Genomic DNA, 23338 nt, shown 5'->3' on the forward strand with positions numbered 1-23338 from the left:
ATATATTTATATATATATATATATATATATATATATATATAATATTTTAGGCTGGTGATCTACCTGACCTATTCTCTGTATTTAAACAAGTGTTCTGGCCGGCAGCAGGTTCAGGGTTACATAATTCAACTATACCAGGTATATAAATATAACAGGAGAAGGGCTATGAGGCTGAGCCCCCTCCCTGGAATATAATAAACTTAAGACCCCCCCCCCTGGACAAATTCCTGGTAGATATATAATTGTAAACCAATCAAAAGGATATAAGCTCGAAATGGGCGGAAATGGAGCTAAAGAAATGCAACTCGAGATAGCGGAAACTTCGGTCGGAGCCGGGTATATGTTTCCTAAGTAAGCTTCTCAAGGGATGACAAATCTAAAGGCGGTAGGCTGGATAAACACTCTAACTCCCACACAATACATAGACGAAAACTTCTTGATGAAAATATATTTCAGTAGCGAAGTTTCCTACAACAAAATACAAATTGTTATTGACGTACATTGACGTACGTTAATGACTGGTAATAAAGATTAAACAGTTGAGGGTAATTAACAATAAATGAGTATTGTTGTGAATTGAACAATTGGTTGAGAAACATGTACCATTGAAAATTGAACAAAGGCTTAAAAGGTATTTGGAAACTCTAGGTTTTGCAAGTTTTGTGGATCATATTTTATTACTGTTGTGAATCGATAAATAAAAGGTTTAAAAGGTGCTGTTGTGAATTGATAAATAAAAGGTTTAAAAAGGTATTGTTGTGAATCAAACATAAGGAACTTACGATCTAGAGTTGCATAGCATAGTTTGAATTGTAGTCTAAAGCAATTTTAATCTTCTGAAATAAATATTCATTTGGTTAAAGGAATTTCACTGTTTGTTTGCAAATGATTCACTGTAACTATGTTTAAAATTGTTTCTTTTAATGAACTTTGAGTTTTATTAACTACATGAGGCTTTTGTTTGCTTTTACGCGGAGACCTTGAAAATGTTTGGTTTGGTTTGGCAGAGGTACAATTTGTCAAAGACGACCTTACAACAGAGTAGATTATGGGGTATGGTTCACAATCTATATATAAATTTGGCTTGTCTGTTTGTCTGTTTGTATCCAAATAACGTCAAAACGGCTGAACTGGTCGGGCCCAATTTTTTTGTGGCACCTTGCGTTATCCCAGGGAAGGTTTATGAATGCCTAAAAAGAAGGGCGCGAAGCGCCTTAAATTTCTAGTAATATATAAAATTTTTATATTGTATGTTACTATGAATTACATATTGTACTATTTTTTTTAAACAAACAATCGACATTTCACACATTTAAGATTCCCTGTTTTTAATACTGCCAATTATAAAGGTCAGTTTTTTCTTGAGTTTATAATATAATACTTTCTTAGAAAATGAAGAAATGATGTCTTGAAAAATGATGCCAGGTTTTAAAAAATGCTGAAAAAGAATTATTTTTAAAAATTCACCAACTTAAACAGGAAAATCCGCAATAAAACTTCACTCCATTAATTCTAAACAAAGGAAAAGAGTTTTATTTTGAATGAATGGTAAATTAATCGCGTTGTTGTTTAATTACCTGAAAACTTGAAGATGAAAAGATTATATAATGTTCATGAAACCTAGCCACAGGATTTTAATTAAAATATACGGGTTCTATTATTCTAGTACCAACCAGAGGGAAATTCTATTTTGAAGGTGTTTTTTTTTCGGCCGATTTTTGATAAACATTATGAAGATTTACAAAATATTTTTAGGGGTCGACTTGGGTTCTCAGCCTTGGGAGTATGGTCCGTACATACATCAGGTTAAAATTATTTTTTTAAATTTTTTTATATTTTTTTATCAAAAATTTAAAATACAGGGTATAATATGTTTTTTTTTCAAATTGAAATTCCTTGCCTATAACAAAATACGATGGTCGAATACAATGTTTTAAAAAAATTGTTAAAGTGAAGAAAATGGTGGAAAAGGAAACATGTTTTCGTTCGATTTAACATTTTCAAAGATTTGTTTAATTTTACCTAATTTCATTAATTGTTATGCATGCAGTTCCAATGCTTTTAATTCTGAAAAAGAGATTTTACCTATATTAAACTTAGAGTAAAGTTTAAGCGAACAAAACAAAGAATACACCTATTCATGCATTCATACATCATTCAATTATTCACCATAAACTTGGAAATAAACCATAAACATTTGTTCTTTTTCTTTAAAAAAGACTGGAAGCGTAATTTCAATTAACCCTTCAAGCAAAGATAACAATGCCAAAATCCCAACGGTATCCTTAATCCCTTAGTCCACTACAAATATGGAAGGTAACGTCGTTTTTCTGAATCCAAAAGTTTTTAACTCCGATAATATCTCCGTTTCTTCTTGTAAGCAAGAAATGTACAAGTCCACGGTTCTGTCAATATTCCAGAAAGCTGCGACTTTCGATCACAATTTAACCCCTTATACATAATTTTTTTACCTTTTTTCTTAAATACTTTTTTGTCGGCATATACGTGTTGAAATATAGACGAAAACACGTTTTATTTCAAATAAAAGAAACCAAATGCTTCTCACTCTGGTTAGTTCGGGATGAGTCGCAACAAATAAAATAAAACAGTTTAAATAAACAAAACATGGATATCTGAACAATCTGATACATTAGACCAGAAAAAAACGACAAACCCCTTCAAGGGGTACCGTTGTAAATCGTGCGGTGTCATCTTTGCTTGGAGGTTCAATTATATTTACGGTTATATTTACCTTTAGGAAAGAATGATCTTTTATGAATCATGAAATAGAGTTTTAATATTTTAACAGTTATAGTAATTTGTGTTTAAATTGAGATTAGAAACAAAACTTTGAAAATTTCGATTAATTTTGATTTTCCAAAAAGAACAGAACATATTTGGAAACTTGAGAAGCTCTATGTAATGTTGCCGCGTACAAATTCGTCACATGACTGCCATGTTTATAATGACTCGCATTATTACTATTATTAGAACCAAGGAGAGGAGTACAGGGTTTGTGCACAGAATTTTCAGTGACGTATTCGGACAGCTTAGAAACTAGTTTTATTAAAACAATAACAAATATTGTAAACAAGGGTTGGAAATTTCCCGGGAATGTTTACTGGCTGTAGTTTATTTACAATAAACTCAGATTCTGAGCTGTTCTAATACGTCGTAGCTAGATGTAAACCAAGGTTATAATACAAGGAAAGTTATTTTTTTAGAGCTGTATGCATTTTTTGTACTGCAGTGTACTGTCTTAGGGCGGAAAAGTAAACACAAGACGGATGTCACAGCCTGACATGGAATCCATTTTCACATAAAAAATCAATGAAATATTCTGGTCATAGAAACTATTATGTGAATTATCAAAATTATCAACATTAAATGCTTTTATCGTCCTCGGATACCAGACAAACACTAAGGCATCTATTCTTGTTTACAAATTCCGCCCAGAGAGAACTGGTTTCAATATGAACGCAGAGTATACGCGACCACAATTAACTTTCCTTGCATTAGTACCTTGGATGTAAACAAACTTTAGAACTACTCTTCTTGACTATACAAACTAAGGATGAGGAGGAGGAGGAGGAGGAGGAGGAGGAAAAATCTCAATATTCTGAGGAACAGTACAGAAGAGGAAGAGAGGATAAGGAGAACCTGAACCATGAAGAGAACTTGAACCATGAAGAAAATACAGACCATAAGGATCCGGAGAAAAATATTCATAGAACTAGCCGAGAGGATTGCATAAACAGAATATCAAAAGGAAATATTCTAAATAAAAAATTCAGACACTTTTTGTATCTCTTCATCAAGAAGAGCAGAGCAGACTGTGCAGGCCTTAATTCTAACATTGTTAAATCCAAAGCTGAGCAAAATAAGACATTAAATATTTACAGGCCATTGAATCAAGAAAGGCTGGAGGAACTGTTTTTACTTAATATCTGACATGTTTACACCCTACCGGCGTAAACCTTCGATATTACAAACTATTTACTCAACAAAATCAAATATTTTGAAATATTACAGTTTCAAACTCAAGTTACAAAGATATAAGAAGTAGAAAATTTCAGTTTGAGAAGAATAATCAGATCTTTTACACATAATTTCATTGCAATCTTAAGAAGTTACGACTCCAAAGGTGAACCCCTCTCTTGTGAATTTGTTTTGCAGGCGCGTAGTAAGTAATTTAGATCTTAAGAATATTTGATCAGAGGTTGAAGAGACAGAGCTGAACCAACGAGTAGACCTGGAGCTAACAATGCGATCCATACTTTACATAGAGGAAAGGTTGAGGTAAGCTTTAGAGAATTTATCTCACATCCTCTATATAGAGGAGAGGTTGAGGTAAACTTTAGAGAATTTATCTCACATCCTCTATATAGAGGAGAGGTTGAGGTAAACTTTAGAGAATTTATCTCACATCCTCTATATAGAGGAGAGGTTGAGGTAAGCTTTAGAGAATTTATCTCACAACCTCTATATAGAGGAAAGGTTGAGGTAAGCTTTAGAGAATTTATCTCACATCCTTTATATAGAGGAAAGGTGGAGGTAAACTTTAGAGAATTTATCTCACAACCTCTATATATAGGAGAGGTTGATGTAAGCTTTAGAGAATTTATCTCACAACCTCTATATAAGTACAGATATGATATAAATGTAAGATTACTAGTACAGATATGATATAAATGTAGGATTACGAGTACAGATTTGACATAAATGTAAGATTACTAGTATAGATATGAAATAAATGTAAGATTACTAGTACAGATATGATATAAATGTAAGATTACTAGTATAGATATGATATAAATGTAAGATTACTAGTACAGATATGATACAAATGTAAGATTACGAGTACATATTTGATATAAATGTAAGGTTACTAGTATGGATATGAAATAAATGTAAGATTTCGAGTACAGATTTGATATAAATGTTAGATTACTAGTAAAGATATGATATAAATGTAAGAAAATTTTGGCTTTCAACTTTTCCATTTCTTTAATTGTTGCTTTCCATGGAAAAGTTAGGTTTCATTTTCTGATTTAATTAATTAATTTTTAAAAAACCTTTAGACCACATTTAACACTAGAATGCAAAAATTATTGAATATTGATCTGTTCAATACGGGCTCAATTAAATCAAGTACAAAGGTACCAATCAATTCTTATTTTTTTTCTTTATTTTTTCTTCTTTTTGACCTCCCCCCTGATTAATATTTAGTTTTATTATATATCAATTCATTCAATCATTCATCAGTCATTCAATCATTCATACACATACACACATATATATATATATATATATATATATCAACCTATATATATCTCTATATACCTATTTATCTAACCTATATATATATATATATATATATATAAAGAAGTAATCTCTGTCTGTATGTCCGCCTTGTCCGATCATAACTAATAAAACCATCCGACCGATTGAAGGACATTTGTAGAACCAGGATAATTGTCTTAGAATAGGCAAATCTGAGTTTCCAAGCTAGTTTTTATCTCTGTTTGTGTGTCTGTTCATAACTCGTTACACCCCTGGACCATTTATCTCATTTGTTTGGTGATCTCGATAGAACCACTGGAATGCGTGAATATTCTTAGCTTGGTTTGTTTAGGTTTCCAGGTAAACCTGGGATGCCTAAGTAGAATTATATATTTGCCTTCTCTGTTGGTTTTGTCGAAACGACCGAGCCAAATGGGGTTACGATTCATGGTACAGGATAAAAAAATTCTCTTTTTAAAATTGAATTTTGAACATCTTGGAAATATATTTTGGAAATCTATGTATCAAAAACTAAAAAGGACAAATGCTTTCTACTACAAATGTGTTACACATATTTTTGTATTTTTGTTATTTTTCCCTCCTTGCTTTCTCGTGTATTGTTGTTTAATGTTTAGAAACCTGTCTTCTGGTTCCCCTGGTCACACTCACGTCAAATTAAAATCAATGACAATGAAAGAATTGGAGGTAAGTTTTCTATAAACCTAGAAGAATTGGAGGTAAGTTTTCTATAAACCTAGAAGAATTGGAGGTAAGTTTTCTATAAACCTAGAGGAATTGGAGGTAAGTGTTCTATAAACCTAAAAGAATTGGAGGTAGGTTTTCTCTGAAATAAAAAATGTCAAAAATTTATGTGTTGTAGATTAGCACTCATAATTTGCCCTAAATTTTAAATTCAAAATTTTAACCGTTCTACAAAACTCCCCCCTTACTGTTTGGCCTACTTTTATTAGTAATTTTTTTTTTGTTCATTTTGATATCAATATTTTTTCATACGTTTTAAAGAAAATTTTTTTTTGGTTTACATAGATATAAACAAAAAATAACTTTTTCCCTAATTGTGATAACAAAAAAGTTCACTCTTAGTATTCATGTATTAATTTCCCTTGATTACCTCCTTTACTTTGTACCCGTCCTAACACTGCTTTTTATCTAGGAGAAGTTTGGGTTCCTGGACTGGAGTATTTTCTTCTCCAGGTCCTTTGAGATCATAGATCATGATCTAGACCAGGAGACAATAGTATTGGTGGATGAACCCTATCTACAGGTTTATCTAATACTTTTCTTTCGAGTTCAGAACTTGTGAATGTATTTCTCAAAAAGATTAACATATCTCTTCACATCAGAATTTTAGACAAACTACAAAGCACGAAATAATGCAAATAGATAATCACAATTTACTATGTAGTTTGGACCCGCCTAACCAGTGTAGGTTGTTTTAATTGGTTGGCCCATTATAGGCGAATAAGAATTGTAGATAAATGGATGTACATTGTACAGCGTTTTGCTCATATTTAGAATGTAAGTAGTCTACTAACTGAGTTAGAACCTAGATATAACTATCATGTGTTTAGGGTGTGAGTAGTCTACTAGATGAGCTAGAACCTATATATAACTATCATGTATTCAGGGTGTGAGTAGTCTACTAGCTGAGCTAGAACCTATATATAACTATCATGTATTCAGGGTGTGAGTAGTCCACTAGCTGAGCTAGAACCTAGATATAACTATCATGTATTCAGGGTGTGAGTAATCTACTAGCTGAGCTAGACCCTAGATATAATTATCATGTATTCAGGGTGTGAGTAGTCTACTAGCTGAGGTAGAACCTAAGTATAACTATCATGTATTCAGGGTGTGTGTAGTCTACTAGCTGAGGTAGAACCTAAGTATAACTATCATGTATTCAGGGTGTGAGTAGTCTACTAGCTGAGCTAGAGCCTAGATATAACTATCATGTATTCAGGGTGTGAGTAGTCTACTAGCTGAGCTAGAACCAACCCAAATCCACAATTATCTGGTGTGGAGGTTGGTTGTATCCTTCTACCCCAGCAAGTACAGTGAGGAGGAGAAGAGGAAGGAAACCTGTCTGAAGCAGACCGAGGATGTGTTTGGTCCGGTGAGTAAACTTGTAAACTTTTATTGCTGATATTTGGCAACAAAGATTGTGATTTGTCTGTCATAGCTTCCATTCAATGTTTTGATTGCTTTCCAAATTCAAACTCATCTTATGCTTTCAATTCAATAGTCTCTTTAATATTTTCCATTTCCTTTTCCATTTCCATGATCATCTTTACTTTTATTCCATTCCAACATTATCATTTATTGTCCATTTTAAACCAATGCTCCTTAATATCTTCAAACTACATTCGTTTATCATGGTTTATGAAGTGTTGTATATATATACTTTATGGCTTAGTTATACATTTTCCATAATAACACTTGCATAAATATTTTTTTTTTTTTTCAAAAACATTGTAACACTTGCCATTTGTTACATTTGCCATAATTACTTTTGATATAAATCTGATTATTTAGTTCATGTCTGCGCTAAATTTCTTGTGAAAATTCCCAACTTTAGTTTACAAGCTGGTTGAAATCAGAAAAGTTAACTGCCATAATTTCTCAATGGAGGACCTTTCAGTGACCTTCGAAAATACCAGTAAGACTAAATCCATGTTTTAAAACAACAATAACTATATCTACATAGCTATTTCCTCCTTTATTGAGAATTAAACTGTAACCATTATAAAAAGTGTAACTTATGACAGTGTAATTTTTTGCAAGTGTTACTTATGGCAAAAGTATTATGGCATGTGAAACTGATCCTTCTTTATAATTTCAGGCCATAAAGTTGGCGGGAATTAGGATTATATTGGGTGCAGGGATTAACATGCATTTAAACAACATAAACATAATGGTTCCACTTTTATACTTTAAGTTAAATATCTTAATCACGACAATACCCTTTAAACCGTAATCTAGGTAACAATGAGTAAAACATCGTTGTTTTTATTCGAAAACATTGTTAAAATTTGACTACTTCCTCCATTGTATCTGCAACATAAATATGCTTTTACGTTTATAGAAAAACCGCAATTAAAACATTTTTTAGCCACAAAAATAGAAAATAAGGATGTGAACAGTCCATTTAAAAGCTATTTATGGAACTTAGGATTCTAAAATTTATGTAGAGAGAGATTTAAAACAACGGTGTTTATGTAACTCAAACGATTCATATAATCCTTGCAATCTTAATATTAAACTTCTGAAAATGAAGGGTCAAATTAATGGCATATTATTAGAAAATCCATGAACATATATGCAGGGTGTCTCTAAAGAAACGGTGACTTATTTATAATCGGATTTTCAAGATTTAGACCATTTTTGATATCTACGTACAATTTAAGATTCACTGAGCCCAATTTGTTAGATCTAAAAATAACGCTTTCATATTCTCATACACCTTGAAGCCTCATTTACTTTACGAACCTAAAGTCAAAATCAGGAAAGAAATAGCTGCCCTGGACCCTGCTGTCTCCCAAAAGACTATTTTTAAAGTAAGATCAAGGACCCAAAAGTGTCTTTGCTGCTCATGGTGGACATTTTGAAAAGATTGTAATAAACTATAAACTAAATTGTAATAAAAAGATTTTAAAAATCTTGAAAATTCGATTTAAAAAGTCTGTAGAGTGTAGACTCTTACTCCCCGTTTTATTAGACACCCTGTATATATATATATATATATCTGGAAAACCCTACATAAATATTACACTTTAATGTTTTTTTGCAAGACCTTTTCTTAAAAGTCAAGATCTAGCAATAACTACTATGTAGTTAATTATCTAGTAGTTTGAACAATATTCTCTAGCTCTCAAGTTCATGAATTCAAGATTCAATCTATTGTCTTCCTTTCAAGTATTTAATCTTAATAAAGAGATGGAATTGTATAGTTTAACAATACATAATATCTAGTTCATGCGTGTCATTGGATAATATGAAACTTGTCAGATATCCTATTGGTTCTCAAAGTACTATGTTAGAACTGATTACTCTTCTCTTACGCTTATTTTTAATTTTTAAATCCATAGTAAAATGTTCAAATACGGACCAATGAGAACCTTTAATCCATTCTTTTGACCAATGAGAGTTTGAGCATTAAACACGGACAGTTACGGTTCTATAGAAAAGATTTCATAAACGGTTTAATTTAATCCTTCGGGGGTAAATATATAAAGATCGGACTTGAAGGGAGAGACCGGCTAGACATGGTAGTTGAGCTGAAAGTGCAGTATTATAGAGAAAAACTTTAGAATTAATTTGATGGTAGTTGAGCTGGAGTGCAGGATTGTAGAGAAAAACTTTAGAATTCTTTGATACCAATGAGAGATTTTTCGGTGTACAATTTTTAAATAAGAGCGTAAAGTGGTTTGTAATATTTCAACATGAGGCATGTATCAAATGAATTCTAAAGTATTTCCCTACAATACAGCACTTTCAGATCAACTTACAATGTCTAGTCGGTCTCTTCCTTTAATTGAAAAATGTCCAAAATAATAAGATATTTATTTTCCCCCAGGTAATAACCGCGATGTATGTCCGAGACAAGACGGTGGAGTCAAGCAGGAAGGTTATCCAGGAGGTGGAGATGATGGTGGATATCATGAAGGAGGCCTTCAGCACCAACATGGACAAGATGAGCTGGATGTCAGAGCATTCAAGGTAGACAGATAATTTTTTACAATTTATTATTTTACATTTTAATTTTATAATTTGGATGCAGTTAATACAGAAAAATTCTAATTTTATTATTCGTCTTGTCATCATTTCTTCCTTTATGTCTTTTTCTTCTTTTCACTGTAACCGGTTCTGATAATTTTGAAAAAAAATCGTGGAGACCAGTATTTTTTGGACACTAAGATGATTGTATGTTTTGGTGTATTCTAATTTGGCTGACTCAGTTAGCAGATTTATTGCAGTAACCAGGAATGTCTGACGTTACATAGTTGATCAGGCTGGTTTAAGGTCAGAAGGGTGGTAGGGGGGGCCAGGTGGAAAATGGTTTCGGCAAATGTTACTTTGTTTTTTACGTCCAAATCCTAGTTTCGCCTTGTGGACTTAAAAATGGAGCCATCACAACATCTGTCCACTAAGTAATCAATTCCAAAACTGTTTGTGACAAATAGAGGAAATGGAAGTTTTGGAGTAGGTCAGGAAGGGAGGGTATCGAGGGACCTCCATAGAAGACCCCTACTTTCTCCCGGATTTAAACTGTTTCCCAGTTCTGTGAACTTTGTTAAAAGGGGACCCATTGAAGTTGCACCGTATGTACATAAATGGGGAGTTGGCGCTATTGTACGTCCTATCAGGATTCTACTTTCTATGTTTTGATTCTAAACTTCATTTCATTTAATAGGAATGTAAGAATAATGTAAAGTCACTTTAAGTTTGAAATCTAACATGCTTTTATATATAAATCCTTTTTTAAAGAGGTATAAATAAATTCCTTTTCTTATTCTTTTGGCATGGTAAACGAGGTCGAAAAGTCGCATAAAATGAATGAATTCTTGAGTTGAGAGTGTAATGGATGGTTTAATTTAGAAATTGATTCATGTGTTGAAATTGTAAAATTGTAAAAATAAGGATGCTGAACAAAATATATTCATTTCAGACCTCTCGATTTCAAAGTCTATCATAGTCTCTAGCGTTCAAAGTTAGACCAGCCGTTGTGAGTTTTGTGAGAGTGCTTTCAATTCAAATTAACGAAATGGAAGAGAAAAGTTGTCTGGAATGATGGATCTAATTGTATATCATGATCATGTTATATATTTCAGGAAAGCTGGAAAAGAAAAGTTGTCTGGAATGATGGATCTAATTGGATATCATGATCATGTTTTATATTTCAGGAAAGCTGGAAAAGAAAAGTTGTCTGGAATGATGGATCTAATTGGATATCCTGATCATGTTCTGAACAGTACATGGCTCAATCAAAGGTTTATATTATCTTTCTTCTAATCAAGAAAAGATATAAGGATTAGAAAATTTTAGTTTGTGGCAAAGATTATAATTCCTTTTTTTCATATTTGCGGAGAATCAAGAATCGCTTTCCATATCATAATCGTATTAATCCTAATCAGCAATTAAAATCGAAACTGTAAATTTTGATCTTGATTTTCCAACTCCGCTTTATTTCCAGGGATTATACATTTATTGATTTTAAACACTTTTTTTTTCTTCCAGATTTGCCGTTTTTGATATATATGAAAAGTTGATATTAATAATAATTTTATTTCCGTGCAATTTTGAATAAGAAAAATAATATTTGGTATCTACACTAACAACGGAAAATGGCTAAATAAAATGGATCAGTTAAACCCGAGATTGAACAGAAATCCTCTGTTGACAGCTCTCACATTCTACCAAAGAGAATAGAATATATATTAGAGGGGAATTTAGTCAATCCTTCGGTATGAATTTTTCAGTCCCTTTCAGCCTGAGTTCAAAGTGTACAAATCATGTAAATGTTCACAAATTATATGCAGTAGAGTACATTAATACTGTATGTTCCCTAGACTATTCATTTCAATTTCAAATTTTTAAAAGCTGTTAAATAAACTTTTTAAAATGAATTAGGTGAATAAAAACATCATTTGATTTATAGTTATAACGGAAAACCATTCTTTGTAAAGTGAAAGGCATATAGTCTATGTGAAATGATCATTGCATCAATTATGAAACCAACCTATTTCATAATTTGGTTTTCTTTTAATATTAATTTTAGATTTTCTATAAAATGATGTTCCAGGGCCCAACAGGTTATATAGCACAAATATGTGAAGTACATCTGCAGTATTGAAACAGTACAACAAAATGGCCGTTTTACACTTTTTTCTAGTAAATTCTACTCTAATATATATTCTATTCTCTTTGCATTCTCCAAACATGTTAACAATTCCTTTATGTTTAATTAGGGTAGAGGGTAATCTTGGTTCAATGGATTTATTATTCATCTGATCTTCTAGAGTTTACATATTCAGAGTTTCTTCTAATTAAACTTTGCTTTCGCTTCACATTCAGTTTTATGTTTAATTTCAGAATTAAGACAAAATCATTGAAATTCTGATCCTATATTTGTGAAATTATATAGAGACAAAAGTTACTTTAAATTAACATGTTGCCACTGGGCAAGGAGTTTGGCGCTTATTCCTCTAATTAATATCCCCCCCTCCCCTCTTACCAAAAAAAAACTTAATTGCATGCTAAGCATTATTATTCTATTCATATAATTATGAGTCGTCACTTCTTCCCGACTCTTTTAGGATATTTCTGCTAAAAACTAATAATTGAAACAAATACAAAACTAAATTAATTTTACAAAAAAAAGGTTACGAAGCCGTGTTAAAATTGAAGATTTTATTAAAGCGTTCTGATTGAGTCTTTGCCACAAACTCAGATTTTCTTGATATTTTTAAACTTAAATTATTTAATTTAAAAGAATTCATAGTTTGAAATATCTAAAATCTGCGACATCATGGGTTGGAAAGATAAAGGGATTAGAAAATCAAAGTTTTTTTGTTGCAAATGACTCATATTTCTTTGCCGCAATCACTTTATATCTGATTTCTATGAAAATTGTTAAAACTCGCTAAAGGTTACATATATAATCTATTGTTATGTGGTCAAAATATGTGATATAATCATCATAAGAACAGGAAAGGCGACTTTATTCTTAAGGTTTCATCTATATATATACTTGCTTGCTTGTCTGTCTGATGTTTGATAACCAATAAACGTCAAAATGGCCTGGAACAATCGGGCCTAAATTATGTGTGGTACCTCATATGACCCCAGGGAAGGTTTATGGATGCTTAGAATTACAAAAAGTTGTCTCCAAAAATTGATGATTTTTGTAAAATTTAGAAAATCTACGAAAACAAGATTATAAATCCGCAAGAAAATTTTTTTTTGTTTTTCCGGAGAGAAAATGTTCAATATTTAGGAACAATTAAAAATTGAAATATAAGATAAATATATAATATATTGTAATATTCAGATATGAGGAGGTTGACGTGAGCAACGACTACCTAATGAACATCATCGCCTTCCAGAGCCATGAGAGAAAGGAGGGCATGAAACTATTTATAAAGTAAGTTTCAGTTTGAAACTTTTTAATAAACGAAGCTAGCTTGAGTGAATGATTCTTATTGGTAAAACTTTCGAATTATTCACCAATGAGAGATAATTTTCTTCCAAATCGGCTGCAATGAATAGATATCACTTGTAGCGAGAAAGAAGAATTAATCTTGATGAGTTAAACCGGCTCAAATTAGTTCCGTCCATTCATAATTTACCATCTCAGAAATAATTCAGCTGCAGTCTGTTTAGCAGTTTTGTAGAATTTTCCATTGTCATAGAAAAGGAAATAATTTGTTCTGGTTTCTGGTATCGTTAGAGTATATCAGAAATGATTCACAACGGTACCCTCTAATTCTGTATCTAACAAATCATTGAATAGTAAACGTTGTTTCTCGGCCTAAAAAGTGCATGGCAATGCCCGTTTTATAACAGTATCCTACCCCAGAAACCTTAATCTAATCTAAATGTGGAAAATACCGTCGTTTTCGAATTCGAAAAGTGTTCATTTTTTGTGATTTTCTCCATTGCTTCTTAAAAGCAAGAAATGCGCAAGTCACTTTCGCAGAGAAACAGAAACTGAAAATAAACAGTGTAAAGGAACAAAAACATTGATATGTTATTCATACTTGACTAGACAACGCTTTCAAGGGTATTGTTGTAAATAGGAGGCTCACTTGAAATTACGATTAGTCCCTTTAACTTGAAATCAAATTGATACATCTAATCAAGAATCGGGAATGCTACTAATTAAATAGATACATTTTTCACATTTATTTATTAATCAGAGCCTTAAAATTCGATGTATATGTGTATAGTAATGCATTAATTAGAATTATCCATTCGATTCAAAGATGCGTTCGTTTAAGGTTACTTAAAGGGACTGTGAGCGTAATTTCAGGTGGCCCTCGATCCATACACTTAAAAGCTTTGTCGTATCAAGTATGAATTATATATTAATTTTTGTAATAATAAACTGATTATTTTTAATTGGGAGGTTCTCTAAAAAAGTGACTTGCGCATTTCTACTGAAGGAAAAGATTTAGGAATTACCAGAATTTAACATTTTAAACCCTATAAAAACGACATATCTTGAACATTATTGATCGGATAAGGTTTTTAATCTGGTACCGGCTGTGAATCGGGTATTCCCATCTTTTTATTGGGGTCTCTGGAAACTACGGTTTCAGTATCTTTAAGATTAGTTTTTAGCAGGATTCTCTAGTCAGCTCAGGTTTAAAATATTTGCAACCTTTTTTGACTTAAGTCGTATGGTATTGTGTGAAAAAAATCTAAGTTCAGTTTTTATTTTCTCAAGTCATTCTGTACATTTGCATTATTATCTGTCAACATCTCTAGATATAAAAATAATCATAATTAACATGGAAATTGGGTGGCGATAATACCTATTCGATCATTCATATATTACAAGTGTCTTAAAAAAATCACTAAAATAAAGAAAAATTTCCAATGTTTAGATATTCCAACTTTATTTTAACTTCCTAATCATTTGAATGTAAATTACAAGTCGCTCGTTTTATTAATTTGTATAAACATGGTTCCCCAATCCCCACAATAGAAGAGACGTATAGCGATCATAGTTTCAACATTTTTGATCAGATAGATTTGAAGAGTACCGTAGTAAATCGGGCATGCTCCTCTGTAAAAATTATAACAGTTTTCCCTTTAATTAACATTCAATGACTATTTGAAAAAACTATAAAAACTGATATTTGCTGCAGGACGTATGAGAGAGGATCCTGGGTTGAAACTTCTCATGGAGGAAGTATTGTAATGGTAAATGCATTCTACAGTCCTAACAGTAATACCATGATAGTTCCTATTGGGATGCTACAGGACCCGCTCTACTGGAGTCAACCAAAATCTCTTACTTTTGGGGCATTTGGTATTGTTGTAGGTAGGTTTGTTTTATATCTCATAGTATAGTGTAGGTAGGTTTATTTTATACGCGTGCACAGTATCTGTAACTAGGATAGGTTGATTTTATACTTTGTAGTCCCCTAGAACATATTGATTTAATACTTTGCAGAGTAGCATAAAATTGATTTAATACTTTGCAGAGTAGCATAGGATTGATTTAATACTTTGCAGAGTAGCATAGGATTGATTTAATACTTTGCAGAGTAGCATAGGATTGATTTAATACTTTGCAGAGTAGCATAGGATATATTGATTTTATACTTTGCATGATAGCCTGGAATCGGTTGATTTTATACTTTGCAGAGTAGCCTAGGATAGATTGATTTTAAGGCTTGCAGAGTTATAGCTTAGGATAGGTTGATTTCATACGTTGCAGAGTAGCCTAGGATAAATTGATTTTAAAGCTTGCAGAGTAGCCTAGGATAGGTTTATTTTATAGTTTGCAGAGTAGCCTAGGATAGGTTGATTTCAAATTTTTGAATGCATTGTCTTTTTTATTTCAGAGTACAGATACAATACACTGTAAGCAGATATACTAGGTTTATAGGTTTATAGGTTTATTTAAGTACTGTACGTGTATAGGTTTATTTAAGTACTGTACGTGTATAGGTTTATTGGTATCGTAAAAGCAGTATGAAGAGTTGGAGTATCCATGGTTATCTAGGATATTAAATCCGTGAATGGAATAACAAAAATAATTGTTCTTGTGAATTAGCTTGAAGACATAAAAACAACATTTTGCGGCTTAATGGAATAATTTAAAACTTTTCTATCCCTGAATATACATTATGCAGTACATAACCATAAATATTACATGTTTTGTCTGTACACAGACTACAGAGTGTGATTTTTACTTATTTTTGTTTTAAATTATCTTTTTGCTGATGCTTACAGGCATTTAACAAAAAAAGGGGTGAAGCTATTGTGTTTAGGTTTGGATGATGGCAGAAAATGAAAATAAGTAATAAATACAAATAAGATTTTTATTGCGTTTTGAGGCCTAAATTCGACATGTTGGGCACATAGAAATCGGAATTGGACAGATGGGGAGCATTGCAAATGCAATCTGAGTTTGATAGATGGGCCCATTGCAAATGCAATCTGAGTTTGATAGATAGGCCCATTGCAAATGCAATCTGAATTTGACTGATGGGCCCATTGCAAATGCAATCTGAATTTGACAAATGGGCGCATTGCAATCTAAATTCGACAGATGGGCGCATAGCAATCTGAATTTACAGATGTGCCCACTACAAATGCAATCTGAATTTACAGATGGGCCCATTGGAAATGCAATCTGAATTCTACAGATTTGCGCATAGCAATCTGAATTTGACAGATGGGTCCTTGGAGCGGTAAATTTCTATAAAAGTCTATTTTTTATTTTACTGAATGATAATATTGTCGAACCAAAGTACTTTATATATTTACAAACTCGGAGATCCTAATTTTCCTCTGAATACCTAATTACACTGTAATGTTCAATTCAAATCCAATAGAACAGATTACATTATTGATGAAGTTGATGAACCACTTTATTTTAAACACTTTAAAAAATACATCTGGAATAAATAAAAGTAATACCAATCCATACTTTAAAAATTTCATTAAAAAAATATTTTAGTCGGTTTAATTACAGAAAAATACCACAAGTGTGGAAAAGAAATGTATGAAATGATTTTATTTTCATAAAATCAAATGAAATGTTTTAACTTAGAGAGTTTCATCGCAATTTAACTGCAAAGGAAATCTTTTCAAATTTAAATAAAAATTCTAAAAAAATATAAAATTCTAAATTTAATTTTAGCACACGAGATAACGCATGCGTTTGATGACGAAGGGATAAACTACAGTCACCAGGGAGCCATGGATCAACTTTACGATAATATTACCCTTGCAGCATTTCATACACAAGCTAACTGTATCAGGGAACAGTATTCAAGATACTCAATATTAGGTAATATTACTTGATTAGGTCATGATTAAATTTTTAAATTGTATTCTAGATCATGAATAAACCAGTATATTGTAGTCTAGATCATAAATAAACTCGTATATTATATTTTAGATCGTGAATAAACTAGTATATTGTATTCTATATCATGAATAAACTAGTATGTTGCATTCTATATCATGAATAAACTAGTATGTTGCATTCTATATCATGAATAAACTAGTATATTGTATTCTATATCATGAATAAACCAATATATTGTGTTCTAGATCATGAATAAACTAGTATATTGTTGTCTAGATCATGAATAAACTAGTATATTGTATTCTATATCATGAATAAACCAATATATTCCATTCTAGATAATGAATAAACCAGTATATTGTATTCTAGATAATGAATAAACTAGTATATTGTATTCTAGATCATGAATAAACTATAGGTATATGGTATTCTAGATCATAAATAAACTATTATATTTTATTCTAGATCATGAATAAACTATTATACTGTGTTCTATATCATGAATAAACTATAGTTTAGTGTATTCTATATCATGAATAAACTAATATATTGTATTCTAGATAATGAAAAAACTATTATATTGTATTCTAGATCATAAATAAACCAGTATATTTCTGATCATGAATAAACTGGTATATTGTATTCTAGATCATGAATAAACTAGTATATTATATTCTATATCATGAATAAACTATTATATTGTATTCTAGATCATGAATAAACTTGTATATTGTTTTCTAGATCATGAATAAACTTGTATATTGTATTCTATATCATAAATAAACTAGTATATTGTATTCTAGATCATGAATAAACTTGTATCACGTATTCTAGATAATGAATAAACTAGTATATTGTATTCTATATCATTAATAAACTAGTACATTGTATTCTAGATCATGAATATACTAGTATTTTGTATTCTATATTATGAATAAACTAATATATTGTATTCTATATCATAAATAGACTAGTACATTGTATTCTAGATCATGAATATACTAGTATTTTGTATTCTAGATCATGAATAAACTCGTATATTGTATTCTAGATCATGAATATACTATTGTTTTGTATTCTAGCTCATGAATAAACTTGTATTTTGTATTCTAGATCATGATTAACTCGTATATTGTATTCTAGATCATGAATATACTAATATTTTGTTTTCTAGATCATGAATATACTAGTATTTTGTATTCTAGCTCATGAATAAACTTGTATTATGTATTCTAGATCATGAATAAACTTGTATATTGTATTATATATCATGAATAAACTAGTATATTGTATTCTAGATCATGAATATACTAGTATTTTGTATTCTAGATCATGAATAAACTTGTATATTGTATTCTAGATGTACCTGTAGATGGAAACCTGACCCTAACTGAGAATCTGGCGGACCACGGTGGTTTAAAGATGGCGCTTTCTGCCTACTCCACGTGGAAACAGGAGCACACTGATCTTAAACTTCCGGCTCTACCTTACTCAGATATTCAACTATTTTTTCTAGGTAAACAGAGGTTGGAACTTTTGTTTAAGACAGCGCTAATTTGGGCTTGATCCACAGCAGCAATTTTTAATCAAAAAGTGTAATGTGAAAGGTTAATGTCACATTGTCTATACGCAACATCTTCTCTACTGAACTTCTGACCGACTGCAATGTTCGGCCTACGACAAATGTTTTTTTTATTATTTGATGGTTAAATTACGTTAGGACATGATCTGGGACGAGCGCTACAGCTAGGAAATGCTGAGGTATCGAGCGCCTTGTCTTAGACAATCTAAGGGGCCGGGCGCTGCGGTCTCATATCCATAGCAGCTGTAGAACAATGACCAAGTAGGATAGATAGCAGTGTAGTATGGCGGATTAGCGAAGGTTGACAGAAACACCGTCAGTGAGAGTTGCATATTTCAGAACAAAAATATCAATCCTACCCTCTCCCCTTCAAATCCATAACTTTATAATCAAAGAATTTAGAGAAGAAAAAAACATTTCTTTGTTTAAAATAGTCATATCATATCATCATATGATTCATATTACAATATCAAATTAAACCTATATCCATCCCGAAGTCAAAACTTCTGTATAAAATGGCGCTCTCTACATCGCTTGATCTCGATATTCACCATGACAACCTCTAGAATTGAAAAATAAGTGCTGAATCACTTCATTTATTATAGTCAAGTTATCTCTGTCAAACTTTAAGTTTTTCTTAAATATCTACATAATCCTGCACTTCATAAAATATATGTTCAAGTGATAAACTTGTTATTTTCTCATCAACCTTTGTTGATCCTTGACTCCTTGAGCTTTATTGTTTTTTCAATAAAGGTTGAAGATATGAAGGATAAACACTCATTCTTTGATAAAAGCCAATAAACTTTATCCTTCTATTAAATATCCAGAAGCTAGGCAACATTATTATTAAAACAAATCGTGAATCAACTACATTTATGAATACATTTATGAAAACATAATATAAATCTTGGTTAAATGAATGTAAAGGAAAAATGAAAGGGGGATGAAACCTGAAAATTTTTATTTTGCATTTTAAAAGATATAATTGATAATATAATTACATATAGTCTGTATAGTACATACTACGTCACTGTGAACTTCAACCAATGGCAGTGCAGTATCATTGTCGCGTGATACAGGCGGAAATCATGTGACCATTATACTGCACTACCATTGGCTGAAGTTTTGGTGACGTAATACAGCTATACGGAGTAAATATAATAATAAAATCAATTATATATATTAAAAATGCAAAAAAAATATATATAATAGAAGCAAACATAAGATTCTCAGGCTCCTGTGGGATATCGTAGTTTTCAGATTGGTTGCGTATTTTTTGAATATGATCTGTTTAATACTACAACTTTTATACAAAACTGCATATATATGGATTTTCGTATAAATTTGACACAGTTTTATATCAATTTCTCAAGACAGGAACATTAGATATATGTTTTTATATTTATCGTTTAATGCCTGAGATTCTCAGGTTTCATCCTATACCCCCTTTCATTTTTCCTTTACAGTCCCTTTAATAAATGAAATTACAAAATTTTCAAAAACAAAAATAAAGATTTTCTGTCGTTTTTAGAATGACTTACAAATTTCATATACAATCCCTTTAAAACTAATTTATTTCCAGGTTACGCGTTACCGTGGTGCTCAACGCACTCGGAGTCTCACAATTCTCACGTTATGAAGGACGAACATTCTCCCGGCAGGTTCGGATACAATTATTTACCTTTTCTTGCATTTTCAAATATTTTTATCCTAGCTCAGTAAAGTTTTGACGCGTCGCCTAAAGATATTTTTAACTCTCAATCTTAAATAAGGGTCGAACCATAGATAAAGATAGATTGCGCATAAGACGACATTTTTCATCTTGAAAGATATAAATGTACAGAGATAATTTAAAGATATTCCCAAGGAGAATTGAATACAAGGAGGGCGCAATAGGGTTTCCGTACACTTTGCTGTGACGTATTTGGGCTGCTGGAGAACTAGTTTTTGCGTAAAAACAATAATAAAGATTGTAAACAATAACACAAATGATAAACAGACATTGGTGCATCTCTGTCGTTAGATGAAGATTCACCGTATACTAACTCATGTTTGTTTACATTAGATCGGCTGCCTTTATTATTGTTGTTACGCAAAAACTAGTTCTCCAGCAGTCCAAATACGTCACAGCAAAGTGTACGGAAACCCTATTGCCCCCTCCTTGTATTCAATTCTCCTTGGATATTCCTATTATATAGATTACCTAGGTCGGTTGTGAACATTGTCATTGAGTACTTATGGTGTACATGAGTTCTGTAGAGAGAAATTTAAGTTAGTTTAGTCCTTCTCATGTCCTTCTTCAGTTCTCGTCAATATGATAGTGAAATATTGTTGTTCAAATAGTTCCATTCCCGGAGTTATTTCACACTCTATTATGAAATCCATTAAAACACCAAACCACCCCGCTTATCATTGAAGCACACTTTGACCCCTAGAAGTATGAGTTCGCGGACCGTACAATTCTTGGTGATTTTGTGTACTTAAGCTATCTATGTTTATTTATTTATCTATGGGTCGAACTCAAGCCTTCAAGAGTTACTCTAGATTAAATAAGGCTCACTCAAACCTTACCATAAGTTACTCAAGCTTAAACAAGGCTCACTCAAGCCTTCTTAAGAGTTACTCAAGCCTTATTAAGAGTTACTCAAGCTTAAATAACCTGGTCACTTAAGCCTTAGCAAGAGTTATTCAAGTCTAAACAAAATTTACTCAAGCCTAGGTAAGAGTTACTCAAGCCTTACCAAGAGTTACGCGAGTCTAAACAAGAGTTACTCAAGCTTAAGCAAGTTACTCAAAGTTAGTCCGAGTTAGATTAAAATCTTACATGTTTTCAACCATAACTCATTTTTCTGAAGATCTAATGAGAAGAACAAACATGGATTAAATACAAAATATACAATCAAATGAATTTTGTCATTGCATACAAATGGGCCTAAAATTAAAGCTTGAGAATCTAGGAGGTCACAAAGTCGTAACAAGAATTTTGCATGTCAAGATTAGCTAGTTTGGCAGACCAATAAAAAACAACAAACTTTCACAATAGATCCTCGAGATTTGATGGTTACAATCTGCCCAAACAAATCTCTTTTCAGATCTTTCTTGTATTTGGGACAGGAAAAAAGTTTCTGAACAAAGAGTGACGAAGAAATTTTTGTAAACAAAGGAAAAATTCTTTTGTTTGAAATTAGAGAGAGCTGCTTTATCTTCACAGCTTGACATTTATTATTATTATTTTTACTTTCTTTTTAATTTATTTTATTCTCTTCAGGTTCCGAGTACAGGGACCTTTATCCAACAGTGAGGAGTTTGCTGCGGCTTGGAATTGTCCCAAGGGGTCTAGGATGAATCCTGTTGATAAATGTACTGTTTGGTAAACATCAGCTTTTTATCGTATATACACACTGCAGAGTGTTGCAGAGAGTTCAGTTCTCGCTATTGTATGTATGTACGGTGCTATGACAAACTTCTGAAATAAGTACAAACTTTCAAAATACAAACTCTTGAATAATAACTTAAATTATCAAACTCCGGACATTTTTTCAAACAGAAGTATTTGAAACAATTGGGGTTAGATTTATCCTCCTGAAGCGTTTAAGATTTTTTTTTCTGAAGTTTATTTTTGTGAAGTTTTCATGGTACCACAGGTCAAAATAAGCTCGATGTGAAGTATGCCGTATGCTTAATGAGCTTAGCTTTTAATACTACAGGAGTAATATTAGTATATATTTGGTTTTATAAACCTCTTTTTTTCACATCATCTGAATTATGGGAAAAGATTAAACAGCGTCCCAAAAAAATATTTGGCATAGTTTACAATGAAAGTATTTTTAAGACTTTTTCAAAGTTAAAATATTATCCATTTCTAACATCGTAATTATAAAAATATTATTTGTTTACAAGAATGTTAAAACACGTTTATAGTCATGTACAATGTACATTGTACAGCTTGGAATCTGTAATCTACTAAATGTGTATAGTCATGTTATACGAGTTGTGCAGGGTGTCCCAATAAACATGAGAATCAAGTGACGACTTATATATCGTCTTTGGCCCTTGCGGTATTATAACGAACATAATTTTAGTAGTATTCTAGCTAGTAGGGTTTCCACGAAATGGCTAAATCTTTTGCGCAAAATTTGCGCTATTTTCGCGCAATTTTTTTTTTTGCGAACTTTTGCGCTATTTTTGCGCATGAAACGCAATGAGTTTTGCGCGGTTTTCAGCTATTTATTTTGCGCAATTTGCGCAAAACCGGAAATATTTTTTTGCGAAAGTTGCGCATGAAACGAAATTTTAGTTTTGCACAATTTTTTTTTTCGCAATTTGCGCAAAACTGCAAGTTTTACGCAAAATGTAACTTTTTAGGCACATTGTCAAAAATTGATATTCTAAACTAAGAA

The 23338-nt window shown here is 31.7% G+C and overlaps 1 protein-coding gene across 3 annotated transcripts in view; it reads left to right on the forward strand.

Moving 5' to 3' along the window:
- The window catches only part of LOC111715440 (endothelin-converting enzyme homolog), a 42323-nt gene extending 19227 nt beyond the window's left edge, over positions 1–23096 (forward strand). For 2 of the 3 annotated variants that reach the window (XM_023490763.1, XM_023490762.1), the window contains exons 9-23: positions 51–138; positions 1756–1805; positions 3574–3769; positions 4218–4299; positions 5919–5988; positions 6458–6568; positions 7268–7420; positions 9881–10023; positions 11208–11294; positions 13355–13447; positions 15177–15352; positions 17183–17332; positions 18714–18869; positions 20521–20599; positions 22207–23096. In XM_023490763.1, the coding sequence (XP_023346531.1) occupies positions 51–138; positions 1756–1805; positions 3574–3769; positions 4218–4299; positions 5919–5988; positions 6458–6568; positions 7268–7420; positions 9881–10023; positions 11208–11294; positions 13355–13447; positions 15177–15352; positions 17183–17332; positions 18714–18869; positions 20521–20599; positions 22207–22312 (1740 nt within the window). In that variant the 3' untranslated portion in view covers positions 22313–23096. The remainder of the gene's footprint in view (positions 1–50; positions 139–1755; positions 1806–3573; positions 3770–4217; positions 4300–5918; positions 5989–6457; positions 6569–7267; positions 7421–9880; positions 10024–11207; positions 11295–13354; positions 13448–15176; positions 15353–17182; positions 17333–18713; positions 18870–20520; positions 20600–22206) is intronic. The other variant, XM_023490761.1, reaches the window with a different exon arrangement.
- Positions 23097–23338: the final 242 nt, after the last annotated feature.

This window comes from Eurytemora carolleeae, unplaced genomic scaffold (genome assembly GCF_000591075.1).
Source record: "Eurytemora carolleeae unplaced genomic scaffold, Eaff_2.0 scaffold1786, whole genome shotgun sequence".
NCBI classification, from domain to species: domain Eukaryota; kingdom Metazoa; phylum Arthropoda; class Copepoda; order Calanoida; family Temoridae; genus Eurytemora; species Eurytemora carolleeae.